The following is a 19,711-nucleotide window of genomic DNA, read 5'->3' as shown; positions in this document are numbered from 1 at the left end:
ACCGCAACTTCGTTCTACATGTTGTCGCAATTTATTCGGGGGCCAACCAGTGGCGCCGTACACATCCCGTTAAAGCTCAACCCGATCTAGGCGGTGACATTACCCTTATTCTGTGATGTCCACCATAATATGAAGGTAGCGATTGTCGTTTGCCTGTTTCTGCACGCGGCGGTGGGAGTGACCCGCTTGGTGACTGCTACCACCGCGTGCAGCAACTGGAGGAATCGAAGTCACCAAGCGGTGGGGAGCGTTATGCTGTATGCCGAGAGGGGCAGCCGTTGCGGCATCCAGAGCTACACAAACTGTGTGTGCGATGCTCCTGCGCCAGTTGTGCCGTATTACACACCACATACGGCAACGACCCACAGATGACGGCCAAACTGGTCAAGGACGTATACCTACCTGACCGTGAATAACAGCGCGGGCTTAAGAAGCCAGTATTGTAGCGTGTGGATCGGATACCAAGTTCCTTATTCGGGCTCCTGGTAATGTAAACATAATCCGTAAATACATGTGGTGCAAATAGAATTCAAGCCAATTAGCAGATGCTGGACTTGGTTTGGGACGCTTGTGTACCAATGTGAAATATGTTGCTAACCGGTATTTTTTTCAGCAGTCCGACCGCGTTGGCTTTTTTGTAACTGCTGACTGTTGCCTAGACTTGTAGTACATAGATGTAATGATTTTAATTACTTCAGTTCAACGAAAGCACAGTGCACTTTCATTTTCGCGGAGCGTAACAAGTGAACAACTGTTCCGCTGTAATAAAATGCCACATTTCGTAGAGATCCAAACCGCGGCGCTATAAAAACACTCCATATAACCGACTTGGCCTGTTAGTACTTATAGTGTTATACAGTAATAAAAACAAAATGAAAACTAATATTCTAACAAGCAAAAATAGAAAAAATATTTAACAATAAGCAGCGACGGGTCAAAAGATCACATGCGTACGTACACGATATACGATCTAGCGATGCGGATGATTACAGTACTATCATTCTATCGGCAGCGATATGGCTTCAGTACAACAATTCCAGCACTCATCGTTTATTTTTTTGTGTTTCCGATGATGATGAGAATCTTCAGGAAGAGATTGACAACTGCAATCAAGGAAACCGTTAAAGCGCTTAACTACATTATGGTTGCCAAATGACTGCCTAGGTGCACCTGATATGAATATTATGTCAATCGAATACCAAATTGATATTCGATACGAGGACGAGCTTAGTACATGTGATAGACAAAAAAACTAGCGAGGGAATCTGATAACCATTTGCGTGCTGTGCAACACTGTCAGCCACCTTAGGCTGGCGGTAGCCGCGCGCCGTCACGCAGCCGTTAGCTGAACACGGTCTGCTATTTACGGTAACGCACACTCGTATTGAAATTTAAATGCGAGTTTTGTTTTGGTTTTATAACTCTGTTTATAATTGGTTCTCCGCAAAATTTCCAGTAACCAGTGACTGACATTAATTAACCAATCTCTTGATAGTAATGTTATAAAATTACCATCTAAATATAAAGATTCATCTGGCGAGATGTACTACGATGAGAAATTGAGAATATCACCGACGTACGGCTACCTGCCAGTTTGTTTTCTGCACCTGCGATGGAGATTTCTTTCACGAGTATCAGCGTTGTTTCGGGCCTACCGTTGAGTGAGAATTGTGTGGAGGAACCTGCCAGCGACGTCCTCAGAAAAAGAGAAAACTTAAAGATTCTCGTCTGCGCGCCGAAGCAGGGCTTATTGCGACTGACAGTAAAGTAATCGCAGCGCTCGAGCAACGGGAAGCAGAAAAACTGATGCAGAAAAATAAGCGAAAAAGAAACACTCGTAGCGGACTTAGCGATGTGACAAATACTCCGACTAAAATTAAAAAATCTTTCAGAATGGGTAAAAAGTGAGTACTCTGAAATTTCACATGTGGTTCTACAAAGTCAAAGTTTTACTGTAAGAAATAAAGCGTGCGGTATTTAATACTGGGGTGATTATTTGTATTAAATGTGATGTATTTACCAGCACTGACAGACCTGGGTGGTTGCCCGTGTTGCACGGGCCGGGCATGGTTATCAGATTCTCTCGCTAGTTTTTTTGTCTATCATATGTACTAAGCTCGTCCTCGTATACGATATCTGTATACGCGGTCCCAGCGACAAAATCTCGTAGTAAAAAATTTAGGCAATGAAATACACCCAAAACTGCTATTGTCCCTCTGGTTTAAAGGCATCCTAAAAACGACCGTTGTAATAGTTAGGATACTTATTTTGTCTTACTGTCGAGATAGATGTTCAGGGCAGCGAAGACGTACTCTTCCGGTGACACCGAGTAAGTGTGCTGTCCACCAAGCATTAATTGCACATCGATCACCAGATACTGCAAAATTAACCGCGCTCATTTGTTTGGTTAATGTAAAGGTTAAAAACTAGAAAGAACGGACAAGGGAAAGTACTTCATGGGATAACTGAGAACATTACTTTCATTTATATATAATTCCTGTTTTAAAAACAAAATTTGCCAACCTTATCTGGTCAGATTAAATAAAGGCCTATTATATTGGCTTTCTCAGCCTTTCTGTAACCGTCAGAGTGGGGACCGACTTACGATGCCGAAGACGAGGGCTCCCAGGGCGGCGTAGGTGACATGCAAAATGCGGCTTTGAAAAATGGCGGCGAATATGCCAAAGAATAGCAGGACGACCATGACGACCAACATCAGACCGCTGATTATGGTGAAGTCCCATTTGGTCTGCATGGCGAAGATGGTCAGCGCAATGGTTATAACGGCCGTTACGCCGGCTGCCCAGAGCACCGACTCCACCTCGTAGAACGCCGTCACCGTCGCCAGCATCCAGCTCATGCACAATGTCTGCAATCACGCTAGTGGTAAGTAAGTGTACAAAAACGCAAATAAGATGTGACGTTGAAAATAAAAAATAATGTTGAAAATAATGTTGTTTCTAATTGTTATACCCTCACGATTTCAAATAAAACAAAACGGTTAAGTAAGATATAAAAAACGTGATCACTCACGAAGAGAATGAGCAGAATGAAATTGACGGGAGTTTGCCGGCGCAACTGTTGGAAGCAGGCCAGAGCGATAATAATGACGAATGTTAACACCCTGAAAAAATTATTTGTAGTGTAACAAGATAGTCCTAAATGACTCTAATTTCAGTGTGAGTATTATTATGCCGAAATCTAACTTTTGTTTTATTTAGTACTACACACGCAGAACAATTTAATCGGCAAAAAATCGCATCAACAGCGCATTATATTAAAACTTTTTCACTCTATTTTAGCTCTTTCAGCACTAGAGGTATCTTGTTCTATAAATAACAATATAATAGTATAATTATAAGGTTACAAAAACCAGATTAACTCACATTGACGCAATCATCATCGGTTGGTTTGTGGCGGCAAAATAATGCAATTCGGGACTGCAAAAGTATAAAAAAGACAACGTTAACATTGGTGATAGTTCATTTTTTCCGTCTCCATTACTGGATACAAACAGGCGCATATGCAGACGTATTTATTCTAACTGCTTATCGTGTATTAATCAAACATGTTTACAGTTTACACGGACTTACATGAACATGAACAAAGCAATGAATCCGGTCGTTATCAGCAGCAACACCGATACGATGCCGAACACCTTCCGTACGAACGCTACCAAAATAAAGTGCAAGTTAATAGATGCTTTTCTCTTTATAATTTCCTCAGGTGCAGAACATCCTGCCCAATTTTCTATGCAAGTGAGTGCAGTTAACTGCCGTAAATAAAACAAACGGAGCCCGTTATAAGAAACTGTTTTTACAATTCGCGAAACCAAGTAGGGAAATAATCGACGTCTAACCGGCGCGAATGGAGGTCTCGTCGAAGCTGTAGTGCGCCTTGGGATTCCCTGTCTCCACATCATAATCTCGCCCGTCCGTCATCATCGGCTCCATTTTTTCACCCATCTTCCGCACACTAGCGACGACAATGCCCGCGTAAAAATCCTCCAACCAGATAATGCAATTAATCACGCCACCGATAACGTTTCGCAATCAAAACTGCCGATTCTCTGCAAAAATCCTTCGCTGCGTCCGAAATAATAGATTATTTATTAGCACCAACAATGTAGAATGTAGATATACTCTACCGTTTACCCCTAGAATATATTAATATCATATGCGCGTTGGCCAAGGCTAGCGCATTCCGCTACACCTCAAGTCGTAGTCGACGCGATCGATGCTGTATACGCGCTAGACGCGAGCGCTGTGCGGCACGTGAAACTACGCAGTACGCACTGCACAATCAAATGGCTTAACCGGTTTGTAGCCTACAGAATCTGTAATAATTTTATATTCCGCCGAACGAGAACGCACACCCTCGGCGCATTCATCAAGTCAAGATTCCATCGCCAAACCGGCCCAGTTTGTTGATTCATGAGCTGCGTTCTCTATATTATATGCTTTGTAAGCCAACGCCGGTCCTAACACACTACAATATTATGATGCATCGCTTTGAGAATACTCGAGCAGTTCTTAAATTTTGTGTTGTGGATAAAGTCCACTGGGAAAGCATGCGTAGTCTCTTGAAGTTGTCAGACCCGGCTGGTCAAAGTGACGTCGTAAGAAAAACCGCTCACGCAAATTTGGTTGCAATTTTCACAGTTAAAAATGTTACATCCCGATTGGAAAATATTTAAAGAATTTATTTAAGTCGGAACCGTTTAGGCAAATCACCTATTATTCAGATTTATTTTAATACCTGACAAACAAGCTAAATTTTGAAGAAAAAATGCGCTCGTGCTTACTGAAATTTTAGAAAAAAGAGAAAATTCGAAATATAAAAAAGAATCAGAAACAAGCTAGACTCACATGAAAAAATACGAACAACATCATTGACATGAGCGATATAAATTACAACAGAATAATGATTGTGTCTATAAAGCTAACAAGATCCCAGGAAAAATGGACTTGGCCCAATAAATAAAAAGGTACTGCCATTCTAATTTGATCCAATCCGAGCAAAACTCTCACCAACCACAACATTTCCACACCAACCGTTTTCCCGGCGGCATAACCAATGCCTGGCAAGAAAACCCATAGCAGTCGCCGCGGCTGTGGAATAAACAGCGTCGCCGGTTATCCACCGCCTTCGCTGTATCCGCTGCTTTCACCACCGAAGAGCAACCGGCGGAATTCATCGTAGAAGACCAGCACGAGGGCACCGCCGGTGCCACGCAGGATGTTACTGAAGGCGCCCTTGAAGAAGGCCCGACTGCCCTCGTCGCGGGTAATTTTTACGAAGGCGTCGACGGTGCCGCGATACACGCGATCCTCCCGCGCTCGACCCGACTATATCAGCAATACAAATGTGTAACTGGACATGAATACAATGGTCCAGTAATCTGGTTTCTTTTCCTTCTTTTTAGTGCAAAGTTATTTTCGTTTGAAATTATTTTATTCAAGTTTCCACTTTTTCAGCGCATTCCGGTTTGATAAATTTAGTTCAATTACCTTTTTACGTCTGTATTTAAACAACATCATTGCGACATAAACTTATCGTATTTGTATTGATTTACAATACTTTATTTTGTGTAATACTTTAACTTGTGCAGGAAAGCATCAATTTTAAAATTGTACTCTTGGAATCCAGTAATCCACTAAATGGTTCATTGCTAATTAAAGTCATTCTTGGTCTTACCTGCATCATGAGCCGTCTCCTAACCGTATCGAAGGGATAGCTCAAAATACCGGAAATGGTGGTGACAACTTGAGCCACTACCTACGAAGCCGGTGGATCGATAATGAAGGTACAACACCACGAACTGCGAATTCCATTCAGACTTACGAAACTGATAAGGAACTGCATGCCTTTGGAGTGCGATTGCTTTCTCGATTCCGGCACCATCCCTGCAGAACAAAATCAGCAATAGATAATTAATAATAAATCGCACTGCAGATTAAATTACTGCACATACTGCAAAATTTTTTTAAATTATTGCAAAACATTCCCACGATCCACGTCATCTGTGTAATACAAAATTAACTACGGTAGATGCGCTTAGTTTACCTTTAGCCGTGTCATACATTCCAAAATACGCTGCTCGATAAATAATAATACCTGAAGAAAGTTAACAAACAAATAAATTATTAGTGTCCATTGTAAAGCACTCTGCGCACCAAGCGCTGTCAAATTATGGCTGTAAGACATGCACTGCTTATAGCTTACCGCCGACGGAAATGCCGAAGCCTTGGTACAATCCCGTAATCCCATCCTTCCGAAAGGTTTTCATAATGCAGTCCGTCAGGCCCTTGAATTCTCGCTCCCCACCCTTCTTTCCCGTACCTATCCCGATGAGACCGCATTAGGTTAATTCGATTCTGTACCTGCATCGTAAAAAACATTTCCCCGTGTTTGTGGCTAGACACTAAAAACCCCTTCCTAAATAGAATTTGCGGAGCTAATTCCGGTTAAGGCAGCGGAGGAGGATGAAAGGTGGATCGGTGGTTGGTGGTTGGGCAGTGGTCGGTTTGTGTGGTTTGGTGCAGTGATGTTGCACGGGATTCTGCTTATAAGCAGTAAGATTGTGTGTGTAGTCGTGGTGAGAGTGAAGTTAGTCTTTGGTTGCTTCGAATAAGTTTGAGAATTTCTTCTCACCCTCCCGCCCCCTTTGGTTAGGGAGGGGGGGGGGTTGTTGTGGAGATGATTTTATGGTACCACGGTGTTGGTTACCTAGTGTTTAGATGACCTATCGAATCCGCTGCGTCGGTTACGTTTGTCATCGATACGCACTTTCCCCCAAATATCATTAAAGTCACTGGTGATGTGGACACGGAGCCTGTCTTAAAACCGTGTTTGTGGTTGGACACTGAAAACCGCTTCCTGATACTACGACTACCGCGCTAAGAGATTTGGCTGCAGCTGCTAATTAAATCGCATTACATCAGATTTACAGATATTATTCAATATTTAGTTTTTAGTCATTTGTTCTTTTTTTAAATTGTTATCTGTTTATTTTTATATTAAAATGTCCAATTTAATTTTCTATTTATTTTATTTGCACGTCGACTGGTACAATATCTGTAAATGCATCGTACAGTTTACATACTGAAAGTGCACACAGATGCACAAAGAGTATTTCAACTGCTGTTGTTTTAGTTAACAGCAAACTCGTTCTTTGCGATATAAAAGGACAGATTTATTAAAAAGCTTTTGAACAATACAGCTAATCCTGTATATTTAGAACTGCATCATCTTCTCTTGCTAATCCCATTTAGCCAGCTCACAGCCAGCCTAGCTGCATGTGGAAATTTGCGCGGAAACTGAAATGCCGATTTTTTTAAAGTTCTCTTTACTGCAATCACTTGCGCCATTAATTATAAACCACACAGCGGAAAATAAGAACAAGTTAGCAACTGAAAAATGGAACGAGCAATCTAATCTAAAATGAAGTACATTAACACATGAAGTTTATTGGTCACTAAGGTAAAATAACGGAACTGAGAAACAAGTTGATTACTCAGTTCCTCCTGTGCATTCCTGCTGTCAGGTTTTTTGAGTAAACCGGCAGCTCCATCGTGGCATGACCGGCCACCATGCCACGATGGAGCATTGTTACCTACGAAATAATAATGCGTCCCTGACTCCCGGGTATCACTATCACTTTTGAAAACAGTCACTAAAGGTCGGCATCATCATCTATCCCTTACCGACATCAGCGGCCAATCGTGTCCTGGCGAAATCCAACGGATAGACGAAGAGCAGCGATGTGGCACCGGCGGCGCCGCCCGAGGCCAGATTGCCGACAAAGAAGCGCCAGAACTGCTTGTTCTTGTCCACCCCGGACAGGAACATCTGTTTATAGCGGTCCTTGAAGGCGAAGTTGAGGGCCTGCGTGGGGAAGTAGCGGATGACGTTGGCCAGGTTGCCGCGCCAAAAGGCCGCCACGCCCTGCTCCTTGGGGATGCGCACGAAGGCGTCGATGATGCCTTTGTAGCGCTTGTCCTCCGAAATCTGCTTCGACACATGTTGTACCTGCAAACACCGACAAATCAGTGCACACTGCACGGTCGCCCGTGACATCGATATACCCGCAGAGTTGCAACGCGACATGACAAATGTATTTCGCTGTCTGTCCATCAGCCCCGCTGCCTGCATGTCGATATAAGACTATGAAAAACAGGTCAGACTTACGAGGAATACTGTTGAGCGGTTTCGACGAACGTTTAAAAAACATATAAAACAATATAGCCAAGAAAGCGCAGTTCCAGACTCGATTTTGCTCAGCGTTGTGTACTCACTTGTAGCAGAAGTTTTACGCGTTCGATGGGCGCCACGGCGGTCTTTGCCACACCGGCCGCGATACCACCGGCCGTGAAGTCCTTAAGGAAGCCGACGGCGGTGCTGTCCTTGCCGGCGGCTTTCTTGGCCGTCTGCTCCACCTTGTTGGCCGCCGAGGCCACGCTCTTCTTCACGTCCTTCTTCGCATCGTCAATGTGGTCGTTGATGTCTTTGGGCATTTTCTAGCACACAGGATGCGCATTCACGATCACATCAAGCAACTACAGCAACCGAGTCTCTTCAAACAGACCAAGGACCGTTACATCTCCATAATCAGCAGCGAGAAATACACAGTCCACGTGGGGACACATCGAGCAGATCGTACTGTCGTGTAGTGCGAGGACTGTTACCACAGTGATGCTTATGGCGCTCACCGTTAAGTATAACAGTAAGACTGTAAGAGTATTCGATCGAAAAATTATTAGCACCACTTACCTGGTTAGTGGACAGGATCTGCCAGTAACTGGTGAGCGTACAACATCAAAATATGAGTGAAAGGGATGTTGTAACACAGTGTTTTGATCCACATTTTATTCGGGTAAAATGAAAAATGAATGATTATCGACTTATCGCAGTTCCATTCTGACCGGTTATAAGTCGTGCGGAAAGTTGTTCCATGTGCGGTTGTTATTGTTGGGAAATTCCATTTTTCTCTGTCTGTTAAATTTTGCCTGTCATGGCGCAGTAAGTGACTGTGGTCTGTGTGTGCACTCAGTGCACTGTACGGCACTGTTCCGGTGGGTGCATATGCCGTACGTACGTACGGTGTAATATTGAAGGGATGCTGGCGCTTCCTCTCGGACATACGAACAGTATTTTTGCTTCTGGCAAAAAAAGCTTGAAAAAACATTGATTTAAAACTGAAAGCGTGCTAACATGTGCTAACTGGAATCTCGTATTTTAATTTGGTCATCCTCTCATAAACTTTTTCATGATTTTCGGTTTTACTATGATGTTCAAACGGGGCGGAACCGACAAGGAAACAGGAATAATACTACCTGAAACTGAAAAATGGATTAATACTACTACTACAGAGTAGTAACGTAAAGATGATTATTTTTCAGTAAATTGTAATACATAAATTACATCTGTTAAGGTTTTAAATTTGTCAGATAAATAGTTCACCGAATTTATTATTATACAAGAAACAGCCTCGGCTCCGCCTCCGCGTTTCTTGGGTTTAAAACTCCTAGGCCGGTTTACGGATTGTTAACTTAGAACGGATAAATCTGAAGAGCCCGATAAGAAAAATTTTATAAAAAAAATGGATGTTTTGCTTTCGTGCAGTCGAACGCAATTACTTTGACTTTACAGATCATTTTTTATTAAATTTTCGTAGCGAAAAACCATATTACAATCGTAGCGAAAACCATAATTTTCGTAGCGAAAAACCATATTCCGAATCTAATCACCCACGAGAGTGACTTACTCACCTAGAAATTCCGCTCTGTGGGCAGTTATGGTGTTTCGGTCACTCACTTGTCTAGTGATTTTTTCTTACTGGTCAGTGGTGGTAGCTCGGTAACCCACTCATCTAGAGATTCCGCTCAGTGGTCGGTGATAGTGTTTCGGTCACTCACTCGTCCAGTGATTTTTCGTATTGATTTTGTATTTGATATTTTTACATTTATATCGGTTGATTTTAAACGTGTTTCGAGCTCGGCAACACCGGCAGCAATGTTTGAATAAGGCGAGTGTTTGAATAAGTACAATAATTTATTTATTTTTCGGTTTGATTAATGTAATAATTATGTCAGTTGGTATTTAGTATTGTACAGTGTATCTAGGCAAATATTTCTAAGTTTCAAGGTGACCTTTAAGATGGGTTGGATCAATCTGTCTTGATGCCGGGTTGATGCCGGGTCGATATTTTCATAAAAAAAACACGTGCCGGCCACTTCTGAACTATCCCGGATCTAATGGCGTTGTCCGTTTTTCCAGAAGTTTTATGGTTATAGAGATCTCAAAACTATGGGGCGCCGCGCGTAGTATAGATCTTGTACTTAATACAGCAGTGCAATAAGCAACATAGAATATTATTTTGCTCGTACAAAGTACATATGTACTGGTCAATTGTATAATTTTAAGTGACCACTCCGTACTCTCCTTTTCCCTACCTTTTACTCCGTACGCTGCCTGCTGCACTACCTTTCATTCCGTGCCCTAGCTACATTTTTGCACTATCTTTCATTCGGTACAAGTAGCCTATATTTTCGAGCACTATCTCTGACTACGTACTCTGTACACTACCAGTTCACACTCATTTTCTTCTGCGTGCACGAGTTTTTCTTTTTTGAATTTTTTCTCATTGAAGTTATTTCCGTAACTGCCTTTTTTTCGTTTTTTTCGTTTTTTTTCGTTTTAAAAGTTTTAAAAGTTTTAAAAGTTTTAAAAGTTTTAAAAGTTTTAAAAGTTTTAAAAGTTTTAAAAGTTTTAAAAGTTTTAAAAGTTTTAAAAGTTTTAACATCAGCAGTTAAAAATCGAATTTCCTTGGGAAAGCAACTCTCAGCGCCCGTATGCCGGTTTTTCTTCGCAGGGTTTGGGCACTCAATGAGCAGTCCGTTTTTGAATGAATTTTCGACTCTGTTTCGCAGATCTCTTCCTCTGGAAGAAGTTGCTCCTGGGTCTTTTCCATAAAGAGCAATCTCTGCCGCGAACGCCAACTGGTAAAACGCGCACAGTCTCGACCGTTTTTTGACTTTGAACAGCAACTTTCTTCACCCTAACCTCCGCAAAATCTTCTGCTTAACACTTGCACATTTCAATTCTCGCTGCCACGTGAGCGCACCGAGTGAAATTAAAGGTGCAGAGTAGTGGATCGATAGGGTACCAAAATTTAATGAATGGCAGTGTCAAAGGTAGTTACCGAGAAAAACGTACTTAGTTTCCGGAAACGTAATGCACGAAATGAAAGGTGGTGCAAAAGGTAGTGACGTACGGATTAAAAGCCGTAGGGAAAGGTAGTGGACGGAGTGAACATAATTTTTTTCTCGATTCTATGAATTAAAACCAAAATTTTTTACGTGAGTTAGCGTGCGTTTATCCAACGAGACAGTGCTCGAATAACCTCGGGTACGTGGCCTGGGTCAAATTCGAAGACACATATCTTTTGTTCTTTTTTTTAAAAAAGCAATAAAAAATATCAACATTTACATAATTCCAAGCAAGTATTGATTACTTACATTTTCTCACGATCATTAAGTGCAATAACAGAGTAATAGCTATATTCTCCAATGCAAACCACAAAAACCCGTAAAAGTACTAGAGTATGAAAGTACGCAGTAGAGTAAAAAGTACGCAGTAATATTAACGACAAAACGGTTAATACTAAGTTGTTTGCAGGCTTGCAGCCATCAGCTTGTAGTACTGCACCGTGATTCCACAAAGAGGAAGATTGTTGTACTGCCGCGTGGGAAGCGATCGAATACACCTGTGCTTGCGCAAGCTCGTTCGTTGATGCCTTTAAGAACTGGAACGCGAAATGTAACCTAACGTGCTTCAACGCAGCGGCCAAATTCATAAGAGAAGTTTTTAAGGCAAGCGCTAGCTACAAAGCTATAGCTAGCTGCTAGCTATATATAGCATCCTACAAAAAGAAGCGACCACAAAAACGAACCAATGACCTTTGAACGGGTACCAGGATGTCCGTGTCGTCGCATTCCTTCGATGAGACGCGGTCGGTGCCGTTGGATCTATACGATCTCAGCTCGTTCACCGACTCCTTGGACACAGAGCCCCTTGCATCATCCACCCCCGGGACAATCTCCAGCGCCACCTATCCCTCGGTGTCCGCCCCATCCACCACCCCGCGCACACTTTCACCGGGACCAGTGCGCCCTGGAACGCGCCTGCGCCGCTTCGTTCGCACGCAGCTTCAGCGCGCTCAACCGCACGCCCAGGAACATCTGGATGAGCTGCGCCATAAACGATGGGCGTTTGTTGAACGGATGAGGCCGCACGTGGAAGAGAGTATGAAGGAAGGCGGAAAGGTAACGCACTGGTTGTTCCGCGGAACGGCACGCTGGGGGATCCGGGCGGCGCTGAACGGGGTGCGACTGGCAACTGGGCTGCGGTCCACCGCGAAAGACGAAGGTGTCGGGGAGGAAGAGACAGAGATGACCGATGGGGACCTGTATGAACCCACGGAGTTCGACGTCAATGAGCTGGATGATCTGCCGGTTGTGGTGCCTAAACTGGTGTTGAAGGACACCGAAGGATCCAAACAGAAAAAGAACCATATGTATTTCGAAAACCAAAAAACGATGAGATTTTCCGGTAATAATGCGGCAATCGCGGACTGCTGTTTCCATAAGTTAGAAGTACTGGAATTATGTGGATCGTTTTAGTCCGGCGCCTTTTAAAAGTTCAACTAACAGCCCAGTCTAATTCTCAGCTATATATGGCTCTCAGCTATATATATATAGCTCAGTTTAGTTCAGTTTTTATACAATAATTAGAATGATTTTCAGCATTTATAGAGACTTATAGCACTAGGAGCGCGATATCTTCTAGACGTGTACATTCAATGCCTTTAGCTATCGCTGAGCAGGCCACATCGAAATTCACCAAAGATCTGGCCAAGCAGTACCTACAGGGTGGCATCAAAAAGCCCATAAAAGAAGTCATCACATCGGTGGGGCCGCGCATCCACGTGGGATTCCGTGCGGATATCGAGAAGCAGACGCTGACCATCAGCATCATCGAAGCCAGCAATCTGCCCGGTTTGGATGCCAACGGTCTATCCGACCCTTACTGTCAGGTTGCTTATTACTGTACATAAAAATGATAAAATCAAAGCCAGAAATATTGCTTTTTACTTTATCTGCTACAAGGTACGCATAATCTACATGAGTAGCGCCGGTCAGCCAACGGCAGCTGCTAAAACGGCTTACTTGTATGTATATGGATAATAATACGCTAGATGCATGCGTAACTTGTTGCATAAAATTAGTAGGACTAGCAACACATTACTTTGTCGAATTATATGCCCTGCATCAAACCAAAAAAAATATTTTGTGATGAACATTCTGGCGATTGAATTCCATATAATTTCGAACAGGTATTCCTGAAACCGGACGCTGCCGGTTCGGAACTTCGCACCCGTATCATGCCCAAGACGGTCAACCCCATATGGAAAGAGGTTTTTGAACTAAGCGATGTCCCGCCGATCACGACCCTACTTCGACAGTTTCTGCACATCAAAGTGTGGGACTATTATCAGATCGGCTCGGACGAACTGATCGGCGAAATTCAGATCAGCTTTGACCGCTACGACCTCCTTGGCGGCACCGACACTTGGGTGGAGCTCCGCACACCCAAAGCTCAGGAGGTCCAAAGGGAGCTCGGCACCGTTGTCATCGGACTGCGCTATGAAGAGGGACCGGAAAAACTAACAGTTTTGCTCGAACGATGCCGGGCATTGGAGCGGACCGGCTGGCTAACCTTTAGCGTTTGCCTGCATATCAACGGCAGATTGATTAAACTGTTGAAGAAATCTGCGGAAGAGATCATTACCGTCAGTCCGGAGATCAAACGGCGGGTGACCTTTGAGAGCGTCAAGAAAACATTGTTGGACGAATACACGGTGACGGTTTACTTTGCGTTCAAGCGGCTGCACATCTTCAGCTCGTACTTCGGACAAGTCAATCTCTCGGAGAAAAGTAAGAACAGCGAAGAACAAGCACTGTGGGTAGAAATGCGCAAGGTCCCCGGGGAGACGGTTTTCAAAGAAATCCCGGTGCATCAGTTCGTGGGGATTGTCCGCAAGCCATGGCGCCGTGGGGAGACCGCCGCAACCGGCTTCCTTACCCTAACCTTGAAGTCTTTGCCCCTTTCCGGGTCTCCGGGAATCACACTGTGGTGTATGCTGGAGAAGGCCGAGGAATTACCGCTGCCGGAGGACAGCAACATCTTCGTCCGTTTTTATGTCGTCAAGAACTCCGTCAGCATTGCTGAGCAGCGGACTCCTCTAAAGCGGGTGGGGGAGCGGGTAACTCCCATTGAGGAGCGCTTCGACACCACGGTGGAGAACGACGACCTCCAGAAATTAAGTGTGGTCGTCGCGGTGTTCCGGCGGCGGTGGTGGCAGGAGGTGGCCATCGGACGGATCACGCTATCTTCCGACCGCCGGAAGTGCACGGCAGAGGAATACGAACAGTGGCAATCGGTGGTGCGGATGTTAAGCAACGCCGAGACCAAGCGGCACCCTTTAAAGGAAGTTCTTCCGCAAATTCACCCATATTCTTTGAAAAAGAGCGAAGAAAAAACTTTCATTTTGGAGGATGCATCGGGCTTACCGCGCCAGCTGTATATGTTGGGAGCGGTGACCTTTTCAGTGAAGTACGACGAGGAGGAGGAAGCGTTGAACGTATTTGTCACCCGCTTTCTAGGAATTCCAGTGAGCGGGCGTTTATATGTGCGGGCATTTCTGTACGATCTGAAAAAAGCGCGCCGGAGAAAGGTCAAATCTGCTGTTTACATCGTCAGGCATCCCAATCCGGAGTTCAATAGTATGCTGAAACTGAGAAATGTGCATTTGAGTTTCTTTGATAGTCACTTCTTAGTGCTTCAGTTATATCAGAAATTTTACTTCAAGTTTGATCGATTGGCGGCGCAGTGTGTTGTACGGCTAATTCGACCGCGAGAATTCGGTTCATTTGCCGTATAAAGCACTTGTGAATTTTGATACCCATTCCTACTTTTTCAATTGTTTGTACGAGTTATGAGTAACAGTGTTCAGTGTTTGCAAGAAAATCGATAGGATTCAATGAGCAAAAGCGATTACCTAATTATTGTTAACTTACTAATCGTACAATCGCTTTCTTTTTGAATTTACGTTTCTGTATGTTCTAGAAGTAAAACGGCAAACGCTACATATAAAAATGGCTTGAGTCCACACTGCCGGTTTTCAAGTGCGTGGAAGGCTTTAGATGACAAATACAAGTACGTAAATTAAAATACAAAATACATCACTGGTTCTAATTTATTAGATGATGACTTCGGTACCACGAAATTTTGCTAAACAACGAGTCTTCTAAACCGATGATTTAGAACCGGCAAACTACGAGTCTTTGATAGCGTTTATGGCTTTTGCATTTGTGCAGCTAAGGCGTCCTTGCTTGTGCTGAGCAGTTTAAAGGCGTCTTCGCTGCGGTTCAGTGGACATTTGTCAGGGTGAATCTGCGCGGCGATCTTTCGATAGGCTTTCGTTATAAGCGACCTAAGCGAGTATCTCATTAGGAGGTAAAACTTCTGGTTGACACAATTAGGGTTGCCATCAAGAAAGCATCACGTATTAAGACAGCAATGTCCAAGCCTAATATAACATGGATCAACGTTAGTTGTTACGGTATTAGGTTACTGTATGGGGCCAGTGCGCTAAGCAATTCTGAGCGATTACGATTCCGATTAAGACATTTCCTCGGAGAAATTTCTTAATCGGTCAACTTCTTAATCGGTTTGTTAATCGGACCGATTAAGAAAATTCGGGAATTTTGCAAATCGGAAATTTCTTAATCGGTTGCGATTAAGAAGTTTCGGTAGGAGGTGGCTTAAAATCGGCCAATAGTACATTCTGAGTCCGAGTTCTGAGTTGAGCCATTCTGTAAACTCTTAATCGGTCGAATTCTTAATCGGTTTCTTAATCGGTTTTGGAGCTTAGCGCAATCTGCCCTATGTTCAGTTCGTACTGCAGTAACCAGCGTCTCTGCCTCATAGTAGCAATGTGCTAACTGCCCTGTGCATACATATTGGAATTAACCGGGACCCCCAGTCGCTCCCAATCGTTCTCTCCATTAAGCAGTCGGTAGACAGAGAACACTTGTTCCGGGGTAACCTCGTGTTTGGCGGTTTGCCCTTCTCCAGCTGAATTATTGTCAAGAGGTATGGATTCCTCCAATGCGGATAACACAAACTGCAACGGAATACAGCAATTAATATTGTTATGCTAGATTTGGTACAGATAGCAATCGTTTCAAAAACTTGCGCAGTGAATTGCTGATACAGATTCCAGATTTGTGGCCCTGCCACAAAACTAAAAATACTGCCACAAAACTAGAAATACATGTTTGTGCCCACAAGGCGTCGTCTACTAGCTTAATGAGGGCATTATCGTCCGTCTGGCACTGTAGGTACAAAGTGGGCCAAGTCTTAAAACTTTTAAAGCTTTTAAACTTTTAAAACTCCAGTCTGGTTGGCTCGTTAGCGCATTATCGTCAGTCAGTTTAATTGCTTGTGAAAGTTTCCTCATCTTCGTAAAAATGTGACACAATAACCAAAATTAAGCTCCTACGTCGCTAATAATGTTAGCACTATTATTATTTCGTTATTATCTTAATTTTTTTCATTAATATTCAATAGTACTTTGTAAATTACTCCATAGGCAAACACTCGCCTCAGGAGATACAGTAAATGGCAAGTAGAGAATTTGTGCTTAATTGTTAATATTTGGTGAGTTATAACAGGAATCAATTTTGAAGTGTCTGATAAGATTACCAAAGATAAGATAAGATTACCACACATACCGGGCAGATCTCGCTGACGCCCCGCCCATCAACGGCCGCAGTCAGACAAATACGAAATCCACGAGCGTCCGCCCAGTTCTCCATCTCTTTCACACTGGTGCTCAACATCTGTCGATCCAGCTACTTAGTCGAAAAGAAGAAATCGACTCCGGGTTAACCGTTTTTTAAGCAAAATGAAGTGATTGGAATAATTGACAACTATGTAGCTGCTATGAAGCTACCTTATTTCCCACGAGTATTTTGACAAAGTTGCGGTCGTGCAAGGGGAAGACAGTATCCAATTCCCTGTACCAGGTCTCCAGTGCGTCAAAGGAGCGCCGCTCGGCAATATCGAAGACAAAGATGATTCCGCGTATCTGCTGAAAGGCATGAGCGTATACCGCTATCCGTCCGGTCAAGAAGCCCGGCGAACCGGCCAGGTCGTAAAAGGTCACCTGCCCCGCAGATCCTCTGCAAAGCATATAATATTTCGTACACTGTGAAATCGTCAGTGCGGTGATTATGGATTTTCATAATGTACAGTTTTTGTTTCATATGGATGCACACACCAGACTGGAGGCTAGCACAGAAACACTTACAAGGCGCTCAGACGTATGGGTTGGAGCTCATTGGATATTTGTATGCCTTGAGCGTAACAAAATAATTTTAAATTTGGAAATCATTTTTGATTGCTTTTTGAAGATCTTAGAGGTTAAACGCACTCGCTCTGGATTCTCATGTTCCTTCTAAAGTTTTATGAAAAATGGGTGCATTGCTTTCGGCGTCAACTCGAACAACTGACCAGTAGTTGAGCATACATGATTAGGGTGCGACATACAAAGTTACAAACCCACTGGCGAGAACGACAACGTCACACACCCATGTCGAATTGTTGCACTGTTCTACGCAGCGCTGGCCGGGATCCTGCATCTCGCGGAGAAGACTGGTCTATAAAAAATCCCCAAAAAAGTCTTTAAATGTACAGATAGTTACTGTGTGAAGTCGCCCTGCGGACATTTCTATCTTCGAAAAACCACCTTTCCTACACCGGCCATTCCACACACCGCAATCGCCGTTTCGGGAACAAGTGTCCCTCTCTTCATTATTCACAGCCGGTTCGAAGTACAAATGGAAGAAATCAATACAAATGGATCACTATTTGCCGTACAGATTAATAATTCTTTCGCCAAATGACGGGGAAGCTAAGTAGCAAAATTCCAGTTAGTGCACTTCTCACGTAATTATTGGTGGCATGAAATTGTGGTAGTTGTAAAGTTCTAATACAGATCTGTAATCTGTAGAGGCTTATAAAGCTATAGAAGCAAGTCAGTAACCTATGATTAACAGATTCACTAGATGCACTTGTACTTATAACTTATTAGTCTCAGTTATCAAGATTTTTTCGCGCTGCTTTCACATTCATCCAGTAAATGTAGTGTGATTTAAACGAACTAATCTAACTCTAAAGGGAAAGGTAACTACTATTTTTATTATGGCAAAAACACAATAAAAGTACAGTGGCGGCAGTTCAATGGAACCACCAAGGCCCAAAGACATCGTTCCCTTCTTGCACCGTATAACTGAATTTTGTTGCGATAGTGACATTACACAAGTGTTTTTGCGGCGTAAAATCGAATCATTTGATTCCGCACTATTAATGGTCATAAACGATGTTACGATTATAGAATCCAAGGGCGGCGATAGAAAAATTTTCGGAGGTAGAGTGGCCTAGCAAGTGATTACATACGACGGTACGAGTACTTACTCATCAACCCAACAGTTTGTGCTTAGCTTAGAAAGAGCCAAGAGTTTTGGAGGTTCTATCAGTTTGTGATCTAACCTTGTGCTCCTGTTTCTTCGAATTTTAGCGCTAATTCTGCTAAATAATTTTCAGTTGGGCAAGAAGCACGTGGAAGCTGTTTTGACCGTCTCCAAATATTATTCGTAATAACTCCTAAAAATATTCGTCGTAGTTATAGCCCTTCGAAGAATCTGCCCGTGACAGCTGTGCCACTGACACTGACATGGTTTGCACAGCTTTAAGCTTACAAAAAAATAGAATCCGACCGCTCCGACGAATCGTTTTCTGAACGAATGCAGTCATGAGTACAATGGAGACGTAAAGGCGGAAACACAGCTGAACAAACATACACTGATCTCCTAAGAGTAAAGGTCACGTACAGAAGCGAGGACGAATGCTATACAACTACAGATGGGATTAACAGTCCTGTCCCTCGTCGTAGGGAACTGTCAGTTCCAACTCTTAAATATATCGCAGATCGCTCAGTCCAGATCGCTTAACCGTTTTGCAGTAGGTACTCTACAATTTTTGCCTTGGATGCGCAATTCTACACATGTCGAGAAAGAATAGCTTGGCAAATGCCCTTTTCTGTGATACCAATTTGACATCCCTCAAATCAGGATCGTAAAAAATCTTTTAATTTTTGCCTGATTTAGCCTGCTAATGCGCATCTTGTTGGCAGTGTCCTGTGTTGGTTGGATTAATCCAGCTGACATCGCATATCCTTCACCGTCGATTGGCGTTCAAGCGGACTTGTCGCTGAGTACGAGTGCTGTTCACGTTCACTTGACGCCGTACATCAAGCATCTACTGTAAGTTGTTAATAGTCGGTGCCGCCTTCCCTTGGTGCAAGACAGTGGCACTGTCAAAATAAATTTTAAAGCCAAAGTTCGCGTGCGTCCAAGAGAAACTAAAACAGAATAACCAATCCAACAGCATCTTTCCAACAGAATATGGTCGGTCATGAAAATCAGAGCTGATACCAGCTGTAGGATTGCTTTGAAAAATTTTATTTAGGTGCTAAATTACGCTTTAAACGTTTCTTTCCCATTTTCCCCAACACCAAAATGAT

The 19,711-nt window shown here is 43.2% G+C and overlaps 4 protein-coding genes across 11 annotated transcripts; 1 reads left to right on the top strand and 3 right to left on the bottom strand.

Moving 5' to 3' along the window:
* Positions 1-678: 678 nt before the first annotated feature.
* On the bottom strand, positions 679-4,581 carry LOC129590469 (protein lifeguard 1-like). 2 transcript variants are annotated; one of them, XM_055485718.1, is made up of 8 exons: positions 4,148-4,581; positions 3,860-4,069; positions 3,594-3,672; positions 3,387-3,440; positions 3,034-3,124; positions 2,606-2,869; positions 2,278-2,377; positions 679-1,103 (listed from the first exon to the last, which is right to left on the bottom strand). In XM_055485718.1, the coding sequence occupies exons 2-8, from the start codon at positions 3,963-3,965 to the stop codon at positions 1,051-1,053; spliced, it is 747 nt and encodes a 248-aa protein (XP_055341693.1). In that variant the 5' UTR covers positions 3,966-4,069; positions 4,148-4,581; the 3' UTR covers positions 679-1,050. The 2 variants fall into 2 exon arrangements, with proteins under 2 accessions (XP_055341693.1, XP_055341694.1); XM_055485719.1 differs by having other exon boundaries at positions 4,155-4,581.
* Positions 4,582-4,729: 148 nt separating this feature from the next.
* LOC129590467 (ADP/ATP translocase 3-like) lies at positions 4,730-9,391 on the bottom strand. 3 transcript variants are annotated; one of them, XM_055485712.1, is made up of 8 exons: positions 8,773-9,391; positions 8,298-8,558; positions 7,707-8,031; positions 6,226-6,342; positions 6,067-6,117; positions 5,845-5,906; positions 5,698-5,778; positions 4,730-5,348 (listed from the first exon to the last, which is right to left on the bottom strand). In XM_055485712.1, the coding sequence occupies exons 2-8, from the start codon at positions 8,514-8,516 to the stop codon at positions 5,136-5,138; spliced, it is 1,068 nt and encodes a 355-aa protein (XP_055341687.1). In that variant the 5' UTR covers positions 8,517-8,558; positions 8,773-9,391; the 3' UTR covers positions 4,730-5,135. The 3 variants fall into 3 exon arrangements, with proteins under 3 accessions (XP_055341687.1, XP_055341685.1, XP_055341684.1); XM_055485710.1 differs by having other exon boundaries at positions 8,298-8,575; positions 8,773-9,382; XM_055485709.1 differs by having other exon boundaries at positions 8,298-8,519; positions 8,773-9,375.
* Positions 8,751-19,600, top strand: LOC129590464 (uncharacterized). The gene is made up of 5 exons (XM_055485707.1): positions 8,751-9,021; positions 11,680-12,612; positions 12,873-13,096; positions 13,397-15,279; positions 19,322-19,600. The coding sequence occupies exons 2-4, from the start codon at positions 11,979-11,981 to the stop codon at positions 15,002-15,004; spliced, it is 2,466 nt and encodes an 821-aa protein (XP_055341682.1). The 5' UTR covers positions 8,751-9,021; positions 11,680-11,978; the 3' UTR covers positions 15,005-15,279; positions 19,322-19,600.
* On the bottom strand, positions 15,178-19,596 carry LOC129590468 (dnaJ homolog subfamily C member 27-like). 5 transcript variants are annotated; one of them, XM_055485714.1, is made up of 8 exons: positions 18,888-19,596; positions 18,679-18,792; positions 17,876-18,040; positions 17,677-17,786; positions 17,081-17,309; positions 16,860-16,979; positions 16,083-16,249; positions 15,178-15,556 (listed from the first exon to the last, which is right to left on the bottom strand). In XM_055485714.1, exons 3-8 carry the CDS (start codon positions 17,939-17,941, stop codon positions 15,418-15,420), a joined length of 831 nt encoding a protein of 276 aa, XP_055341689.1. In that variant the 5' UTR covers positions 17,942-18,040; positions 18,679-18,792; positions 18,888-19,596; the 3' UTR covers positions 15,178-15,417. The 5 variants fall into 5 exon arrangements, with proteins under 5 accessions (XP_055341689.1, XP_055341688.1, XP_055341691.1 ...); XM_055485713.1 differs by lacking the exons at positions 18,679-18,792; positions 18,888-19,596 and adding an exon at positions 18,207-18,391; XM_055485716.1 differs by lacking the exons at positions 18,679-18,792; positions 18,888-19,596 and adding an exon at positions 18,207-18,391 and having other exon boundaries at positions 17,903-18,040.
* Positions 19,601-19,711: the final 111 nt, after the last annotated feature.

This window comes from Paramacrobiotus metropolitanus, unplaced genomic scaffold, assembly GCF_019649055.1.
Source record: "Paramacrobiotus metropolitanus isolate TYO unplaced genomic scaffold, Prichtersi_v1.0 Parri_scaffold0000040, whole genome shotgun sequence".
In the NCBI taxonomy this organism is placed as follows: domain Eukaryota; kingdom Metazoa; phylum Tardigrada; class Eutardigrada; order Parachela; family Macrobiotidae; genus Paramacrobiotus; species Paramacrobiotus metropolitanus.
The sequence above is the reverse complement of the archived record's forward strand: the minus strand, read 5'-3'. Positions and strand labels throughout refer to the sequence as shown.

What these genes read in the sequence shown, in the direction of transcription:
- LOC129590464 (XM_055485707.1), top strand. Translation starts at nt 11,979, where the DNA reads ATGTCCGTGTCGTCGCATTCCTTCGATGAGACGCGGTCGGTGCCGTTG. An exon ending in AAAAACGATGAGATTTTCCG is followed by an intron (nt 12,613 to 12,872) that starts GTAATAATGCGG and finishes CAATGCCTTTAG; the next exon opens with CTATCGCTGAGCAGGCCACA. An exon ending in TATCCGACCCTTACTGTCAG is followed by an intron (nt 13,097 to 13,396) that starts GTTGCTTATTAC and finishes AATTTCGAACAG; the next exon opens with GTATTCCTGAAACCGGACGC.
- LOC129590467 (XM_055485712.1), bottom strand. Translation starts at nt 8,516, where the DNA reads ATGCCCAAAGACATCAACGACCACATTGACGATGCGAAGAAGGACGTG. An exon ending in ACGATTGGCCGCTGATGTCG is followed by an intron (nt 6,343 to 7,706) that starts GTAAGGGATAGA and finishes TCATCGGGATAG; the next exon opens with GTACGGGAAAGAAGGGTGGG. An exon ending in AATGTATGACACGGCTAAAG is followed by an intron (nt 5,907 to 6,066) that starts GTAAACTAAGCG and finishes TTTGTTCTGCAG; the next exon opens with GGATGGTGCCGGAATCGAGA.
- LOC129590469 (XM_055485718.1), bottom strand. Translation starts at nt 3,965, where the DNA reads ATGGGTGAAAAAATGGAGCCGATGATGACGGACGGGCGAGATTATGAT. An exon ending in CGAGACCTCCATTCGCGCCG is followed by an intron (nt 3,673 to 3,859) that starts GTTAGACGTCGA and finishes TTATTTTGGTAG; the next exon opens with CGTTCGTACGGAAGGTGTTC. An exon ending in TCATTCTGCTCATTCTCTTC is followed by an intron (nt 2,870 to 3,033) that starts GTGAGTGATCAC and finishes GCGTGATTGCAG; the next exon opens with ACATTGTGCATGAGCTGGAT.
- LOC129590468 (XM_055485714.1), bottom strand. Translation starts at nt 17,941, where the DNA reads ATGAAGAGAGGGACACTTGTTCCCGAAACGGCGATTGCGGTGTGTGGA. An exon ending in GAATGGCCGGTGTAGGAAAG is followed by an intron (nt 17,787 to 17,875) that starts GTGGTTTTTCGA and finishes GATTTTTTATAG; the next exon opens with ACCAGTCTTCTCCGCGAGAT. An exon ending in AAATACTCGTGGGAAATAAG is followed by an intron (nt 16,980 to 17,080) that starts GTAGCTTCATAG and finishes TCGACTAAGTAG; the next exon opens with CTGGATCGACAGATGTTGAG.